This window comes from Diaporthe batatas, assembly GCF_019321695.1.
Source record: "Diaporthe batatas strain CRI 302-4 chromosome Unknown Contig00023, whole genome shotgun sequence".
Classification (NCBI taxonomy): Eukaryota; Fungi; Ascomycota; class Sordariomycetes; order Diaporthales; family Diaporthaceae; genus Diaporthe; species Diaporthe batatas.
This window is the reverse complement of record NW_025408570.1, coordinates 385,136-403,131: the sequence shown is the minus strand read 5'-3', so window position 1 is coordinate 403,131 and position 17,996 is coordinate 385,136. Positions and strand designations below refer to the sequence as shown.

At 50.0% G+C, this 17,996-nt stretch overlaps 2 protein-coding genes across 2 annotated transcripts; both read left to right on the top strand.

The window, feature by feature from the left end:
* Positions 1-9,637: 9,637 nt before the first annotated feature.
* KVR01_013058 (uncharacterized protein) lies at positions 9,638-10,855 on the top strand (the record flags this gene model as incomplete). The annotated part of the gene is made up of 5 exons (XM_044792736.1): positions 9,638-9,698; positions 9,751-9,952; positions 10,217-10,434; positions 10,497-10,587; positions 10,645-10,855. 5 exons carry the CDS (start codon positions 9,638-9,640, stop codon positions 10,853-10,855), a joined length of 783 nt encoding a protein of 260 aa, XP_044637934.1.
* A 287-nt stretch (positions 10,856-11,142) lies between these two features.
* KVR01_013117 (uncharacterized protein) lies at positions 11,143-17,708 on the top strand (the record flags this gene model as incomplete). The annotated part of the gene is made up of 4 exons (XM_044783910.1): positions 11,143-16,389; positions 16,477-16,555; positions 16,622-16,794; positions 16,851-17,708. 4 exons carry the CDS (start codon positions 11,143-11,145, stop codon positions 17,706-17,708), a joined length of 6,357 nt encoding a protein of 2,118 aa, XP_044637993.1.
* Between the last annotated feature and the right edge of the window lie 288 nt (positions 17,709-17,996).

Below are 17,996 nucleotides of genomic sequence, written 5' to 3'. Positions count from 1 at the left end.
CGCTAACAAAATCATGCGGCCTGGCAGGCTGGCGGGATGCAGCCGGACCCTGGCAAATGATCGTCACGTACCCTAGGGCAACTTACCTACTTAAGTAGGTAAGTACCTAGCTAAAGTGGACACTGTGCACCAAGGACAAGTTGTAGTTCGATGTAAGCAATTAGAGCCAACAGTCATGGGAACGCGACCAGAGCCCGCATACCACCAGTCTTGGCTCCTTCGATCAATCTAGATCATTTCAATGTGACTTGCCAAAATCTGGGCACTGCGACCAAGGGTGCCGCAACATTGCTTGGTAATCCAACATGCCTCGGCTCATATCGACTGATACCCACAGGGCATCAGATTTGTGGTCAAAGAACAGAGCGAATAGGCCTGCATTATTCGGGTAATGAAGGCTTCAAACCTGCAGGGTAATGCTATCGGCATGTCACGGTGATCCGACTGTGTTACAGGGTGAGTCCACGGCGAGCGCTTCGGGACCCCGCCATTTGACACACCCTATTACTTTACATAGCTAAATTACGAAATTCTCCATTAAATAACTAAAGTAAATAAAGGCTTTACTACCTTACGGATAAACAGTGCGCCGCAAGTGACCTCTCTTGTCAAATTTGTCCATTTCTTCAGCCCTCACGATGCGCTTCCTGTGCCTTCACGGCATGGGCACGAACAGCAAGGTATGGCCACGACATTCTCTTGCAGTTGCGCGATGTCCAATCGTACCTTTTACTAATAATTCTACACAGATGTTTGAGATGCAGACAGGTGTGCATCTTCCTGAGAAAGATGCGATGTTAATATTCACTGACCACTGACCCAGCTGCAATACGCGAGGGTCTAGGCAGCCAGCACACCTTTGAGTTCATTGACGGCGCAGTACCCGCCAAAATGGCACCCGGTAAGACATGAACCAGCTCCCGACTCCCTGTTTCTAGTAGCATGGCGGTTGCAATTACGAATGTCAAGCCATGAGGTGTGCCTTGACTGACATGCGAGTGCCACGCCAATAGAAGTCAGCTTATTTGTCGGGCCCGACGATGAATTCCTCCAATACGCCGACTTCAATTCCACGGAAAGCTGCTTGAAAGGGCTGCATAACCTTGAGAGGCTTGTGGATGAAGAGGGGCCGTTTGACGGTGTGATATGCTTTTCCCAGGGGGCAACGGCGGCAGCTTCACTGATCGCGCACAAGGTGTTCAAGGATCCGCGAAAGGAGCGACTCCAGCCGACCTTCCGATGTGCCATCTTCTTCTGCGGAGGTATTCCCGAGATAATCACTACCGACAACGGTGTGAACAGGCGGACGCTAAGTTTTGAGGTTGATGGGGAATTAATTGACATGCCAACCGCCCATATTTGGGGCGCTAAAGATGAGTTGTATCCCACTTTTGGGCCTGTGTTGAGTCAACTATGTAAGGAGAGCAAGAGATCCGTGTTTGTTCATCAGGGCGGCCATGAAATCCCTGGCCCCAGAGACCCGGACTCGTTACAGCAGGCTATCCGCGTCATCAAAAGAACGATCGCGAGGGCTGATGAAGAGCAGTAGCTCTTTCAATTCCTCGGTCATTTTTCACTAGTATAGTGACGAAAGACCTGGTGATAGCTTCCTCAATCATGACAATGTTCAAAAATCCGAGTTCAATCTCAAAGAAGTCAAGTAAATTCCAGCGGACGCCATCTTTCTAAGCCCAAAGCAGGGCATTGACCAGATGCGTTCGAGCTTTCACACCGGGTACAGCACAGAAAATACTTGAACTCCTCGGATCTACTGAAGTCCTCAGGAACCCGTTCCAGGACGCATGTATTTTCGCGTTCTCTTTTGAAGACAACAACGCCATCATGTGTTTTCAAATTCCTTGTTGTGTCCTCATCGATCAGTACAAACCTCAAGCAAGGCTTCAAAATCTATACAGGCCAACGTATGTAACGTTCCCAACCACCGCCTTCTGCTGCAAGTACCATCTAAAATCTTGAATGAAAGTGGTAAGTATCAGACAAAGCCCAGGCAGTGGAGCCAAGCTCCGCCTTTCTGTCTTCACGAGGCAACAATTTGCTGTTTTCTCCAGATCAAAAGAGCAGAAAGTATCTGCACAGACGCTATACCAGCCAAAACCTTCATTTGCAGATTGTAACCTTCTCCGAATGCTGCTGAAATTCTTGCCTGAACATCGTCTGCGAAAAGCGCAATAGTGCCTGGAGACCGCAGGAGATCGTCGACTGGACCCGATGGAAGGAATTCTTCGAGCTTTCCCCTCACGAGACCGTTGAAGGCTGCAGTAACAATGGCAAGACCTATTGCCGAGCCGAGAATGCGATATTGTGCGACCGAGCCCATAGCCACAGCTATTTCAAGAGGGTTAGCCGTTGTTTGATCGACGGGCTGTGCATGACTGCGCACCTTTGTCTCGTTCTTGAACACAAAATGGTGTGATGAGTACTAGTAGTGTGATGTTTGTGCCGCAACCAAACCCGGCAATAATTTGGTAGCCATACTGAGCTGGTGTTATAGCCTTAGAGGTAGGCAACGTGGATAACAAGGAGAATCCTATAACCTGAAGCGCTGCTGCAAAAATGATCATGTAGACCAGCGGCATTCTGACAGACTTTGCCAGAACTGCAGCCACCACAGATCCAAAAGGAGCGGCCAGGCTGAATGGAATTAGATGGACACCGGCTTGAATAGGAGAGAACCCATTGACGATTTGAAGTCGTTGGGGAAGTTGGAACATGGCGCAGATCCAGGGGGCGCCAAGAAAGATAGAGCAGCTGCAATTACACAAGTCTCAGCACGGAGATCGAATCTCAATTGACGTCTCAAGTCCCAAATTACTTACAGAAGTATGCCTATGAACACACGATTTTGTGCAAAACGCCAGGGGAAGACAGGCTCTTGAGCCTTTTCTCGTAGGGTTATGTGCCGTTCCCAGAGGAGAAAAAGGATCCAGCTCCCACCGGCAATAATGAGTAAAGTGATGACCTGTTGCATAGTAAAATTGTAAGCTTCATGCATTGTATACTAGGAGGTCCCCGGGAAAAGTTGACACGGAAGCTCCGCCGTCCAAAACTGCCCTGAGAGAAAACATCTGGTTGACAAGACATACGAACGGAGACTTCCAAGGAAAGGCCACACCGGCCTGTTCTAGTGCTGCGACAAGCAAGACATTAGATGCGATGAGTAAAGCCGTGCCAATAAAGTCCAGCCGTTCTGTAGACTCTCGGGAGAAAGTCCTTTTGGAATTGGGTCTGTCATGTTGCGGCCGATGATGGAATGGAAACCCATTGGGCATGCTGAATATGAGAACGATGGCGGTCACCGCGGCGGCTGGCACACTGTGCAGTAATTTTCGAGTCAGTTTAACTCATGCGTTCACCCAAAAGGATCATCTCGATCATAGTGCTTGTACACGTACTTGAGCAAGAATATCCACCTCCACGTCGAGGTCTCTGTGATCGCGCCGCCAATAATTGGGCCCACACACAACGAGATTGCGTACACAATAGAAATATTGCCGGTGTACTCTGCGTACTTGTGTGAAGGGACCAGCTCTATGATAATCACCGAGCACAACGCGAAATCCCCGGAAGCTCCGAGGCCCTGCAAAGCACGGAAGACTATGCTGATTTCAGGACAAAGATCAGCTCAATACACGCATAGTGAGTCAGGGGAGATACTCACAGTTGATCCATGGACTGAGCCGCTCCACATGCACCGGAGAAGATACAGAATGCCAGCGTTGTCATGACAAGCATAGACTTTCGGCCGTACACATCACTAATCTTGGAGAACATGATGATAAATCCTGGTGAAAGTTTAAGTCGTCATTATGAAGCAGGATCAATGGTCTTACCAGCGTAACCCAGCAAATATGAAGTCGTAACCCAGCTTGTTTTTCTGAATTCACCAAGATCATCCGTGATTCCCACCAGCGCAGTCGTGACGACTGGGATTTCGAGATTGGACAGAAACATCACCATGCATATACTGTGAATCAAAGTGAGCTCGTTGTCCCAAAAGGGCTGATGGTGTTCTACATACGCCGCGGTGGTGAGATGCAATCTTGCCCCTTGTAGATATGACTGTTGGCTTTCGTAATCAGCGCTCGTCGCCCCGACATCTTTTCTAAGGGCTATGACAGGGCTAGCTGTGACCCGGTCGTCTATCACGTCTTTCTTCGGGTCTGAGGTAGTCGACATCATGAAACAGCCCTATACGAGGTAAAAAGAATGGCACAATGGTGACAACGATTGCTTTTCGTATGCAAGAACACCAATATTACAAGTGTGCAAATTCAGAATCGACGCTCGTTGAATAAGACTTGAAGAAGGGATTATGATGTTCAGAGAGGACTCGGAGTGGAGGTACGGATATGGCACATTTGAGCATTCAGCGCGATATCACCGAGTTTTGCGTGATCAAGAGCACTTTGGCGCACGCATGCCTCCAACTCAATTGAATTTGGAATCCACTGGCTGTTGGATTGAAAATGGTGTCTTGGTAGGTAACTGAAGCCGACCCACACATCGGCTGAACATTGGGTGCCCTCGGCCTTCAATTTCATGTTGCGTTGCCAGAAAGATTTCCTCGCACTACCCTAGGCTAGCCAATGGTGGGGTCTCAACTGATGCTACACCGGCCGCGTCCAGGCCATCAGCATGCAGCTCTGTCACAATATGGCCAAGGATTCTGGCACTGTGAGCACGAAGGCGAGAAAATGTGGAAGGGTGGGTTGGACGTTCGACCAGGATTTGAACCGGGTTGAGCGTTGGTTGCTGCGTGCATGCCTCGGTGCCGTGGCCGTCAATCTGCCGAACGCATCATCCCTGCTTGCAGCAAAAATGAGAATGCCCAGATTTTGCAAGATTGGCGGATAAGTACAGTCAGTACCTTCGGACGCTGGACATGTGGCTGTTTTTTGGGCTCTGGATCCAGTCGAGAATGCACTAGGAACCAACAATCTTCCCATCCTCCCTGTCCTTCCACTAAATTCTTCAGAAAAGTACACAGTAGCGCGCAAAAACGATGCCTCGCTCATTCATCCGGTCTAGCAGTGATTTATCCTGTCGCTCTCGCCAGAGGGTCCACTTTCTCTCCACCTGATGAGCAGAGGATCGCCAACCCCAGCCGCAGCCTGACAAGGCTGCCTCGAATGGCTCCCCCAGTAATTGATGTCAAGGATTGTCATCCTTCTGCTGCCTTCTCAAATGCTACTGCAGACGCCTGGCCAGGATACACAACACAATCTGCGTGAATGATCGTTTCTCTCGATGTTAAATTTAGAACTATAGACCGATACCAAGTGAGTGCCTAGTGCAATGTCCTTATTGCCCTACTTGAGGGACTCGTGCCCGTCAGTATTGGATGTCGACATTCCAGCAACCTACTGTCCTGAAATCTCGAGCTTTCGGTAAAGTTCCGGCTCTCACTGTATCAAACCACTTTTCGACACTGATCTTCTCCATCACAATCTGGAAAATGTCCGCGGATATGAAAGCTCTCCTCAGCGGCCCTGCCGGAATTCCTCCGCCCGGCATCAGTCCACAGCTTGACGACCCTCCGAACGAGAAAGGCGTCACTCACATTGTGCCACCTCTATCTATTGTTCTGGCAACGGTTTTGGTTGCTATGCGTCTTTACACAACTGTCTTCGTTACTCGACGGGTTGGTGTTGCAGATTGTCAGTCTCCATACTCTGTCAACTAATTTATTGGATAATTGGTCTGACCTACGTTAGATTCGCTCCTATTGAGTCTTGTATTTGCACCATTCTACCACTGCACCCTGGATCGGACTGGACTAACACAACTCAGGGCTGCTTCATTGTTTTTGTTGCTCTGTGTATCGTTATCAGCAACATTGCACCCGGCGTCCACATTTGGGACTTGCGATTGATGCATCTTTCACCATACCTCTACGTGAGTCCTAAACCATCTCTGAACCCAACGCCCTCAGTGCCCTCAGTCCCCATGACCTCAGTGAGCTGGCCACTGACCCTAGTCCTGCTCCGTCACAGTATCTCCGTATCGGCTCCGTCATCTATGCACCCACCATCTTCTTGATCAAGCTCTCGATCCTTTTACAATATATCCAGGTCTTTATGCCAAATAGGCAGCCCCATCTTCTATACTGGACGACGATTCTCCTAATTGGAGGCAATTTCTGCAGCTACACAGTTCTTGCATGTTTACAGATCTGGTCATGCAACCCCATGAGGAAAGCCTGGGATCCTTTTGTAACTGGTGGTTACTGTCTTGATATAGAGGCCCTGAACGTCGCTGCGAGCAGTATTAACGTCATATCCGACAGTATTATATTTTTACTTCCGCAGGCTGTTATCTGGCGTCTTCACATGCCAACGAAGCAAAAGGTGGCTGTCTCGTTAATATTCTTTATTGCTATTTTGTAAGTGTCGAAGTCTTTCCGCATTACTTTCGCGTGCTAATCACGATTAATATTTTTAGGGCCATTGCTTCTGCTGCGATTCGTTTACACTACACAATTCAGCTTACCAACTCTAACGACATCACTTGGTTGACATGGAATCAGGGAATATGGGCACTGGTTGAGATGGATTTTGGAATCATAGTAGCTTGTCTTCCTGCTTCAGGCGCGTTCTTTCGACATTTCGGCCAGAGCGCTTTCTACTCCAAAATCTCAACTTCTCTGAGAGGAATGACGAGTTGGAGGAAAATGAGTGCTGGCCAGGACACAGCGGCATACGGCTTGGAGGACCGCAAACATGTTGACCCATACCTTTGTACAGATGGTGCTCCAGAAACCACACATGGAATATCGTGGGTGAAGACTTACGGGGTAATTGGACTGGACACTCTGGCCTCGGTTGACGAGCCTAAGCCGGCTCAGGATGTCCATTCGGAGCAACGTGGTAATTACGTCAGTGTTGAGCATTAGAAGCGATATGAGGAGTCTCTCAAGCATAACTCGAGTGCTGTACGATGTGGTTGTCGTTTCCCTTGGCCATTAAAACCAAAGATCGAAACCCTGAGAGTTGAACATTTCAATCAAGAATCAACCAAGTGCAAATCTGAACGGATGGCCGAAAAGCCCCTTAGCAGTGTTTCATTGCCGTGGTGCTGGAATTGGCTGACCTGCAGTCATCAATCAATGTAGGCCATCAGTTGACCTCAGATGTCGAGCGTCAGCGTCGGCCTTGGCTCTTTCCCCTTCCCCCTTCCGATGCAACCGATTTCTCAGATCCCGATCGAATGGAGCAACGATGCCAAGCAGATTAGCGAAGGGTCGTTGCCGTGGGATTTGGAACCGCCAGCGGGAGATCCTGCAGGGGTGATGTGACTATCCCAAATAGGAGTGGTGTTCATGTGTAGCATCGGTTGTTGGTGAGAACTGATGGCGTAACATCGGAAAATGGGTTCTTGCTTCCGGGCCAGGAGAGTACTGTACATAGCTGTCCAAACACTTACTCCTCAGGTCTAATTTCCGTAAACTTGAAGCTTAGTCTACCATTCGTGCGATTTTCACATTCCATTCGGCAAATTGTCAAAGAGACTGCGAAGCCTCCAACCTTGGGAGGTTGGTCCATAACGTCACTTTGCGAAAGCAAGCGGGTAGGTCATTTTCTTCATTGGTCGTACAAGCCCAGTTGCAGACCAACAGTCACATCAAGAAAAGGACGCCCCGATCGGCATTATTTGTGCGAGAATAGTTGAATACCAACGGTCCCACCGAGAAAACGACACCGTAATCTTCATTGGTCGTACAAGAACAGTCAAAGACCAACAGTCACATCAAGAAAGCGAGACCTGGATCTTGTTAGTCATATAAGACCACTTATAGACCGACAGTTACATCAAAAAAGGAGACCTCAATCTTCATCAGCCGCACCAGACTAGTTGCAGACCAACAATGGCATCAAGAAAAGGAGACCCTAATTCTCATTGGTCACACAAAACCAGTTGCATACCAACAGTCACATCAACAAAAGTCACCCTGGGGCACAGTTGCAAGACCACTCACTGCATGCAGCAGAGAATGATGATACACTTCTTGGAGGCTAGACAGATAACATTGCCAACATTCGTATCGCAGCCAACGTTGACTACCTTGACTACTACCTAAACCTTTATTGGGAATATTGGCCGAAGCTAATGTGTCGGACAGCCGGCTGCGCATGCGATAGGGTGATAGCTACGTGTAGAACCAACACCCGCCTCACCTGATCGCTCTTGTGTCGTAGGGGCGCAAGCACCTTCGTTCTTCTGCCCCTCCTCGGGGTGATATGGAGACGCTACTACTGAACTCTGTCGCCAACAGCAGCATTAGCTTTCGTACACGCTCAGTTGTCGCGCCACGCCAGTTGTTTACCGCTCGCCAAACAAGGACGACCTCCCCTTTTTGGCAAAGGTGTCGCAGAGTATGATTATCAAATGCAACAATTCACCCTTCCTGGGGCTTTTCAAACGATCCCACAAGTCCCCACAAATCATGCGCCGATTTGTCAACAGTAACATCCGTCGCAATGCGCCTCCACTTGTTGGCCTCGTCTGGCCTCTGGGCACCACTTGGTTGCATGTGCCTCGGTGCTACAATCCTTCCAACTTGCCGTCACACTCTCTTGCGTCTTGAGCACTGTGTACCCAGTGCGACTATGTGACTAACCTGGTTGGACTCAAACGTTCACAATGAGAACTGCCTTGATGATCTGCGTAGTGGTCGCTCCCAAATCACAAGGGACACTCTGGTGCATTGTTACTCCACAATTGGAACCAACCGGTCTTTTATGGCGCCCTGTGAACAACCTGAAGCCCTGTCGCTCAGCGTAATTGAATGGGCCAGGCGAGGCCAGGCCTCAACAGCTCGAGAGAATTATGTCAGCATCGAAGTGGGAGAAATCGGAATCCAGCGTGGAATAGATATTGATTGTGGGAGTGATGCCAGCACAGTTTTTTCAAAGTGCGGAGAGTAGTTTCCTGCGTAAGACTACTACAAGAAGATCTTTCAATATACTTCTCTCCCATGCACTTGCGATCAGAGAGGAGTGAACGCAATAAAATCGTCCGGTAGCATCAAGATCTCAGAGTTCTTCAACATCGTTTTGCCCTATATTTGCCAGTATGTTAAATGTCATCAGCTCGAAGACCTTCCTAGCAACAATCACAGCAATCTTGAAGCTAAATACCACCTGCTCCAGCGACACATTGAGTCCACAGTAGGCAGCTGACAGAGGAAATGTCACCGAGATCTTGTCAAGCTTCTTCTCCCAAGCCAGTTTCCGGTGCGGATGGCTGTTCGACGTTTGGACACAATGGCGACGTATTGGAGCCTCTTGCGATAATCGGCTTTGCTCTTGAATACCCACAGGATGCGAATACGGCACAAGGGTTTTGGAAGGTCTTGTCGGAGAAGCGAGACGTTATGACCGAATGGGCTTCTGACCGACTCAACCTTGACGCTTTCTTTTTTCGTGATGAGGGTCAGAGAACGCAGGTACGTATGCAATTGGAACCTGAGCCCATTTGTAGAACAGATCATCATCAGATCTTGCCTCGTTTCGCAATGCTGATGCTGGATCAGAAGCGTGTTGCAGGAGCTCATTTCCTTACCGAAGATCTCGGTGCTTTCGATGCCTCGTTCTTCGAAATTAGTGCCACGGAGGCAATGGCGTTAGACATCCAGCAGAGAAAGTTGCTGGAGGTGACTTATCACGCGTTTGAAAATGGTAAGTGAGATGGAAGATCAAAAAGATTGCGACCACAACTAATTGGAATCAGCTGGGATACCGATGGATACATTTTATGGCTCGAGGACTGGTGTCTATAGCGGCTCCATGTCTGATGACTACCAGCAGATTCTGGCCAAAGATATTGATAACTTGCCCAAGTACAGTGCATCCGGATACGCAAAGGCTATGGTTGCGAATCGCATTAGCTGGTTTTATAACTTCCATGGTCCAAGTATCTGCATGGACTCTGCGTGTTCTAGTAGTCTCATGGCATTTGACTTCGCCTGCCAAGGCCTGCGGAATAAGGACTGTGACATGGTGAGTAGAATCTAAGTCATGACTGAGAGAAGCCAGCGTATTTAGCATTCCGCGGCTAACACTTTACCTCAGGCGGCTGTCACGGGGTCCAGTCTCGTGTTCTCCCCAGAAGGATCCATATCGTTGATCAACATGAGCTTTCTCTCGCCAAGCGGACGATGTCACTCGTTTGATGATCGTGCTGATGGATATTCCAGAGGCGAGGGCTTCGGAGTCGTCATACTGAAGAGATTGTCTGACGCAATTCACGACGGAGATACTGTCAGGGCCGTTGTCCGGTCAAGTGGCTCGAACCAAGACGGTCACACCCAAGGGATAACCCAGCCGAGCCGCGAGATGCAGGCGGCACTTATCAGGGAGACTTACACCAAGGCTGGCTTGGACACGGCTTCTACGAGGTTTTTTGAAGCACACGGTAATTGCGTATTCTCGTTGTATGAGCAATCATCTAGCGCGGTTTTCTAACGCGACCTACAGGGACTGGAACCCCCTTGGGGGACCCGATTGAAGCCGAAGCCATCGGTAGTGTGTTCCGGACGTCCAGAGCCCCGGATGAGCCCCTTTATGTGTGAGTATGAAACTAAAGAAATTTTCGAAACGGCTGATGAATGTTGACTCTAATCAGAGGAGCCCTCAAATCAAACGTGGGACATTTGGAGGGCGGTAGTGGTATTGCCGCAGTCATCAAGACAGTGATGGTTCTCGAGAAAGGGCTGATACCTCCGAATGCGAATTTCGAGAGGCTCAATCCCAGAATTGATGCCGAGTTCCTGAATCTCAAGGTCAGTCGCTGCTTAGGAAGACCAGAACTGTGTTCCACGACTATCCGAGTCTGACTTTATGGCATCAGTTCCCAACGGAAATTACCCCTTGGCCATGTGCTGGTCTGCGTAGAGCTTCAATAGCTTCATTCGGCTTCGGCGGCTCTAACTCTCATGTTGTACTCGACGACGCGTACAACTACCTCAACTCTCGAGACCTCGAGGGAAAACACGCAACAATACCGACCTTACCGAACTATCATCGCACGCAGAAGCATAATACCACCTATAACGTTTCATGCCACGAAGGCTCACTTCGATCACGTCACCGTCGCTCTGAACGTTTGGTCAACGGCCATGACATGAAAAACGCCACGCATGTGACCGGCTCTCAGCTAAAGACCAGGAGTAGCGACGGAAGTCAGAAACTCCACACCGTGGAAAGCCTTCAAGAAAGGCTTCTCGTCTTTTCGGCTGCGGATGAGCATGGAATCCAGCGTCTAGTAAAGACGTACGAGTCATATTTTCAAAAGCTTGAGAATGCAGAGGCATATGAGACAGTCCTTGACGATCTATGCTACACGCTTTGTGCGCGCCGGAGCTCCTTGGCTTGGAAATCGTATGCCGTGGTGAACTCATTTGACTCATTAAAAGCCTTGGGCACTATCCTTTCAACGCCTACTGTTTCGAGAGGAAACGCGAAGACTGTGTTCGTCTTCACCGGCCAGGGCGCTCAATACCGGAACATGGGTCAAAGCCTCATCTCAAATCCCGTGTTTCGGGCAACCATCGAGCAATTCGATGAACAGCTTTCCCATCTGGGATGCGCATGGTCTGTTTGGGACGTCTTGGAAGGGGTCGATTCGTCCATTGCTATCGATGACCCCGAAGTGAGTCAAACATCCACGACTGCGTTACAAATCGCGCTGTACAATCTTTTGCAAGCGCTCGGCGTCCATCCCTCATTAGTTGTCGGACATTCCTCCGGCGAGATCGCTGCAGCTTACGCTTCAGGCGCATTGAGCCTGAGTTCCGCCTGCAAAGTTTCATACTACCGCGGCAAATGTGTGAGTTCTCTAAAGCTTGCAAAGGATCAGGTGTCTGGTGCAATGATGTCTGTCGATCTGCCAGAGGCAGAAATGCAAAAGGCGATCAGCCAATTCATGGCGAGCCAACCATCACGGGGCATGCTTTACATCGCTTGTGTCAACAGCCCGTCCAATGTGACGATCTCGGGTGACAAGGAATCAATCGACGCAATCCAACTCACATTAATCGCTGGGAAGATCCGCACGCGCAAGCTCAACACCGGTGTGGCATACCACTCACCGCACATGAATGCGATCGGGCAACAATATGCAAAGAACCTCAGTTGTCTCGGAAGAGAGAAGCCCGGGGAAGGTAACAAGAGGCCGATTATGGTGACTTCGGTTTCTGGAGAATATGTCTTCGATTCAAGTCTAGTGTGCACCCCGGCATATTGGGTTGCAAACTTATTGTCTCCCGTGCAGTTCTTCAAGGCCATGGCCGTCATCTCATCAGAGATGGACAAGAAAAGGACACGAAGACTGGGCGAAGCAAAACTTGATATCCAGGACATAGTCGAGATTGGTCCGCATTCAGCTCTTCGCCGGCCCATCCTTGATTGCCTGAAACACTACGGAGTCCCTCAAGCGGAGTCCCGATATCATTCGGTTTTGTTCCGTGGAAGTCCTGCCATAAAATGCATTATGGATCTCATTGGAAGACTACACTGTCGAGGATATCCTGTCAAGACTCAAAAGGCCAACGAGCTGAGAACCGAGGCCTCTGGGAGTGCACGGCTTCTCACTGATCTACCATATTACCCATTCAACCACTCAAAGACCTATTGGCACGAATCGCTCATCAGCAGGAACACTCGTCTCAGAAATGGTGTTGCCATACATGAACTTTTGGGAGTTCCAGTTCCAGATTGGAACCCACTGGAACCTCGCTGGCGCAAGTTCTTCGATCTGAACGAGATGCCATGGGTGGGCGGCCATCGAGTCAACGGCAGAATCATCTATCCTGCGGCCGGCATGGTCACGATGGCTCTCCAAGGCGCAGAGCAGGTTGCTGATCGCAACAGATGCATCGCGGCGTTCCAAATCCGGGATGCTGTATTCACTGCACCCATCACTATTAGCAAGACTGAGAAGTGTGAAGTGCAACTGCACATGCGCCTTGATCGGGCACATTCCGAACATCATGCTACTTCACTGGACTTCCGTGTCTATTCCATGAGTGAAACAGGATGGTTCCTGAACTGCAGTGGCAGTGTTCAAGTTGTCTATCAGCGAGATGACGAGGATGCTTCCAACACGTCAACACTCCAGAAAGAACAACAGTTCTATCGAAAAAGGTATTCCGAGGCCGTGAAAAGATCCACTCTTCAAGTATCGACAAAGAAGTTGTATGAACAGCTCAGATCAAATGGCATGCAATACGATAACGCCTTCCAGCCCCTCAGCGATCTAGCCTGGGATGGTGCACATACGGCCATTGGTACTGTGAAGTGTTTCAAATCGGACAGCGAGCTCTCTGAGCATGATCTCCAGCCGCACATAATGCACCCTACTGTGCTAGACGGTGCAGGACAGCTACCATGGCTATGTCTCACCGAAGGTGCTGAGAAGGCTGTCTTCAATGGCTTTGCAGTTACTCGGATTCGGGAAGCATGGATCGCGAGCTCAGGACTGTCGTATCCAGATTCCTCGTACATCAATGCATGTTGTACAACAGCCCTCAAGGGTCTCCGTGGATCGGATACTTCCATTTTTGCGTTGGACGCGAACGGGAGACTGGTTCTTCGCGTCTCTCACATTGAAACAACTGCTGTCGGAGGAAATGAAACGGCATCTCTCGTCCACAGCCCGAGGAGAATCGCTTACAAGACGAGCTACCAGCCAGACCTTGGAATGCTGGATGCTGCGCAAATGCAGGATCTTGTCAACGAAGGCCTCGAACCCGAATCACCGCCTATATCTTTCTATGAAGACCTTGACCTGGCCCTCTTCTACTTCATTCTCCGAGCGTTGGACTATATCGAGACAATGGACATCCGCGTCGATGACATGGGATCTAACATTGTCAAATATCTATCCTGGCTCAGAAGGCAAGTTGAAAAGTACTATAGCGGCGAAATTCCTCATAGTCGACCTGATTGGATTGAACGTACTGAGGACTCGGGGGCGATGGAAGGTCTGCTGGAACGCTTGGCGGCCATGAAACCTGAAGGGGAATTCTTCATTCATGTTGGAAGGAGTTTACACCCCATCATCCACGGCCTCACCGACCCTCTTGAGGTCATCTTCCAGAACGAACTGGCTGAGAGGTTCTACGAGGCCACTTGTGACAAATCTATGTGTTGCAAGCAACTCAAGAACTACTTGGGGGCTCTTTGCCACGGGAATCCACAGCTTAAGGTCCTCGAGGTTGGAGCCGGGACCGGTTCCATCACAAAACATTTGTTGCAGGGTCTCCAAAACCGATTCGCGCGCTACGACTACACGGACATCTCTGGATCGTTCTTCGAGCAGGCTAAAGGGAAGTTCGCTGGTCTAAAAAATATGACCTACAAAGTGCTCGACATCGAGAAGGACCCCTCTGAGCAAGGCTTTGAGCTTCACAGCTACGACGTTGTGGTCGCCGCTTCGGTATTCCACGCGACTCGAGATCTCGCGGCTACAATATTCAATGCCCACAGCCTACTCAAGTCTGGAGGTAAATTGATCTTATTGGAGATCACGGAGCCGGCTCTCCTGCGGAACACCTTCGCTTTCGGCACCCTCCCCGGCTGGTGGCTCAGTACTGAGCCCGAGCGTCAATTGAGTCCATGTCTTACCGAAGCGCAGTGGAGAGAAGCGCTTGCGGGTAATGGGTTCAACGGAGTTGATCTCTTTCTTCCTGACTACGAAAGCGACATATGCCATGAAAATAGCATTTTGATCGCCACAGCTGCTCAGGAGAGTATCCCAGGCGATAGGGGTGCAACGACTGGACTTCCGACTTATTTCACTATCGTCATTTCTCCTAATTCGTCTTTCCAACGAGACGTGGCCTCCGGGGTCCAGGCGGAGATCGAGAATCAGGGACTTGGCTCATGCTCGATAATATCCATCGAAGATCCCGGCTTGGTCAACCTAGCCCACACGGTCATGATCATTTTGGCTGAGATCGACCAGCCTTTTCTTGCGAGCTTGGACCAGTCCTCTTTTAATTTTCTGCAAGCTATCCTTACCAAAGTGCAGAAGATCCTCTGGGTTACATCTTCCGCTGTTTCTTCTCCTACGTTCCCGGAAGTACAGATGGTTCTCGGTCTTGCTCGGGTCCTCTTCGTTGAGAAACCTAGTCTTCAATTCGTTACCCTCAGCTTCAGCAGTCCTGCACATGATATGGAACTTTTCGTCCGGTGCATCAGCCAAGTGACCTCGGATACAGTTGCAAAGTTGTCGTGCTCTGGCCGCGACCTGGAGTACGTGGAGCGAGACGGCACCTTATTGATCGGCAGAGTCGTGGATTCGGATGAACTCAACGAAAGAGTCTGCGACAAAACCCAAACTATCGGCAGGCGGCTGGCTCTTTCAGACAGCCCTCCATTGAAACTTTCAATAGCTAATTCAGGGCTTTTGGATTCCATTCGCTGGGAGGCAGACCCACAATATCACACTGATCTGGATCCCAATGAAATTGAGATCAAGGTTCAGGCAGTCGGAGTCAACTTCCGCGACCTGCTTGTCGTGCTGGGCAAATACAGCGAAAGCACTGTTGGCTGTGAATGTGCTGGTATTGTGACCAGGATCGGAGCGCATTGCAATGCTCTCAAACCCGGGGATCGCGTGTGTGCTTTTGTCATCGGCTGCAGCAATACCCATGCTCGCTGCAACTATCAGCTGGCGGTCGAAATTCCCGACTCCCTTTCCATGGCCGAAGCTGCATCACTCCCTTGCACCGGTGTGACGGCCTATCACTCCCTCATATCATTGGCACATATAAGCAGTGAAGATTCAATCTTGATTCATAGCGCAACTGGTGCTACTGGGCAGATGGCAGTACAGATTGCGGTAGCCGTCGGATCTGAGATCTTTGTTACGGTCGGCAATGAGGAGAAGAGACGACTCATCGAGCAACTCTACGGGATCCCCGACGACCATATCTTCAACAGCAGGGACACAAGTTTTGCGAGTGACATATACTACGCCACCAAAGGAAGGGGTGTTGATATCGTGCTCAACTCGTTGTCCAAAGATTTGCTACTTGCATCTTGGGAATGTATTGCCCCTTTTGGTCGCTTCGTCGAACTGGGCAAAATGGACATCGAGGAAAATTCGAAGTTACCGATGTCACGATTCTCCAAAAATGTCACATTCCATGCTGTCGCTATAGACCACCTCTCGTTCCAAAAGCCCCAGGTTGTCGGCAGGGCATTGCAGTCTGTCCTGGACATGATCGTGCATGGCTCGATGAGAATCGCTTCGCCTCTGCAACAATATCCAGTCTCGGACCTTGAAAGCGCTTTCAGATTTATGCAATCTGGAAAGAATACCGGGAAGATTATATTGACGTTCAGTCCCTCCGATATCGTGCGCGTACGTACCGTATCCCCCGATTATGACTGCGCAAGGCTACACGCATATGTTTCGTGGCCATGCGTTACTCGAAACTGACATCTACAGACGTGGCTGAGCCCCAAACACTCCTGTTCATTAGATCCAGACGTGACCTATCTCATCGCTGGCGGCCTGGGAGGCCTAGGTAGAAGTGCCGCGCGGTGGATGGTCCGGCAAGGGGCAAGAAACCTGATCCTATTGTCCCGCTCAGGGCCGAAATCGACACCAGCTTACGCTCTTCTTGATGAGCTAAAGAAGGCTGGATGTATAGTGCGAACGCCGAGGTGTGACATATCAGATACATCATCACTTACATCCGCGCTGGCCATGTGCTCCGACCTTCCTCCCATCAAGGGATGTTTACAAGCTACGATGGTGCTTAAGGTCAGTATTCGAGGCCCCTGAACGCTCAAAAAAATCTGTTGAACTGACTCCGACAGGATACATTGTTCGAATCGATGACGTGGGATCAGTGGTCCATTTCTACCCGCTCCAAAGTGAACAGCACGTGGAACCTCCACAGACAGCTTCCACAGGGTCTCTCGTTCTTTGTTATGCTCGCATCCGTGGCTGGTGTTGCTGGCTCCATCGGCCAATCGAATTACGCAGCCGGGAACACGTTCCAAGACGGATTTGCCGCTCACCGGGTAGCACTCGGGGAGAGAGCCGTCTCAATCGACCTCGGCTGGATGCGAGATATTGGCGCCGTGGCAGAGAACGCCGACCTGAAAAAGTTTAAAGAGGACACGGCGGATATGGCATCCATATACGAGAACGAGTTCCTCGCATTGTTAGATTTCTACTGCGACCCAGAGCTACCAGTCCTCGCGCCACAACAAGCGCAGCCCGTCATTGGACTCATGACGCCGGCCCAGTTCCGTACAAATGGAATGAAGCCCCCAGACTGGTTGGTCCAGCGTCCCCTGTTCTGGGGTTTAGAACAGGAAGCTAAGGAACAAGACGGCGTCGGTGGAGCCTTGGAAATCACGAACGATCGTGATTGGGTTGCCGAATTACTTCATTCTGCCTCCCGTGAGGAAGCGATCCACATAGTTGCGGAGGCTCTGGTGCAGAGATTGTCGAACGCCACGTCCATTCCTGCCGCGGAGATCGATCGCACGCGACCACTTCACGCGTACGGGGTTGACTCCTTGCTTGCTGTCGAGCTGAGGAACTGGTTCAGCCAGTTATTCAAGGCGGATGTGGCCGTTTTTGACATTACTGGCCAGGCAAGCTTGGATAAAGTCGCGGAGAGGGCTGCGGGGTCTAGTTCACTGCTTAAGAAGGTTGACAAGTGAAGAGGTCGCTAGGAAGGGGTAGTTCGGTGGACTTACAGCCTTCAAATATTGTTTCACTTTCTTTTTAGGGCCATTATGCTAGGCTTACAGACTGTTTCGTAGGTCTAGAAATACGAGTAGCTATGGAGAACGTAATGACGATGCTTCTTAGCCTCGTCTGTGCGGCACATGTCTAAGGCCATGTGCCCGTAGGCGTACTTCTTACTATATTATTTTTATGCTTCGCCGTCTCGCTGTGGCAGATTATCCCCCGGGATATATGTCGACAAGCAAGTCTAGTCTACAGTG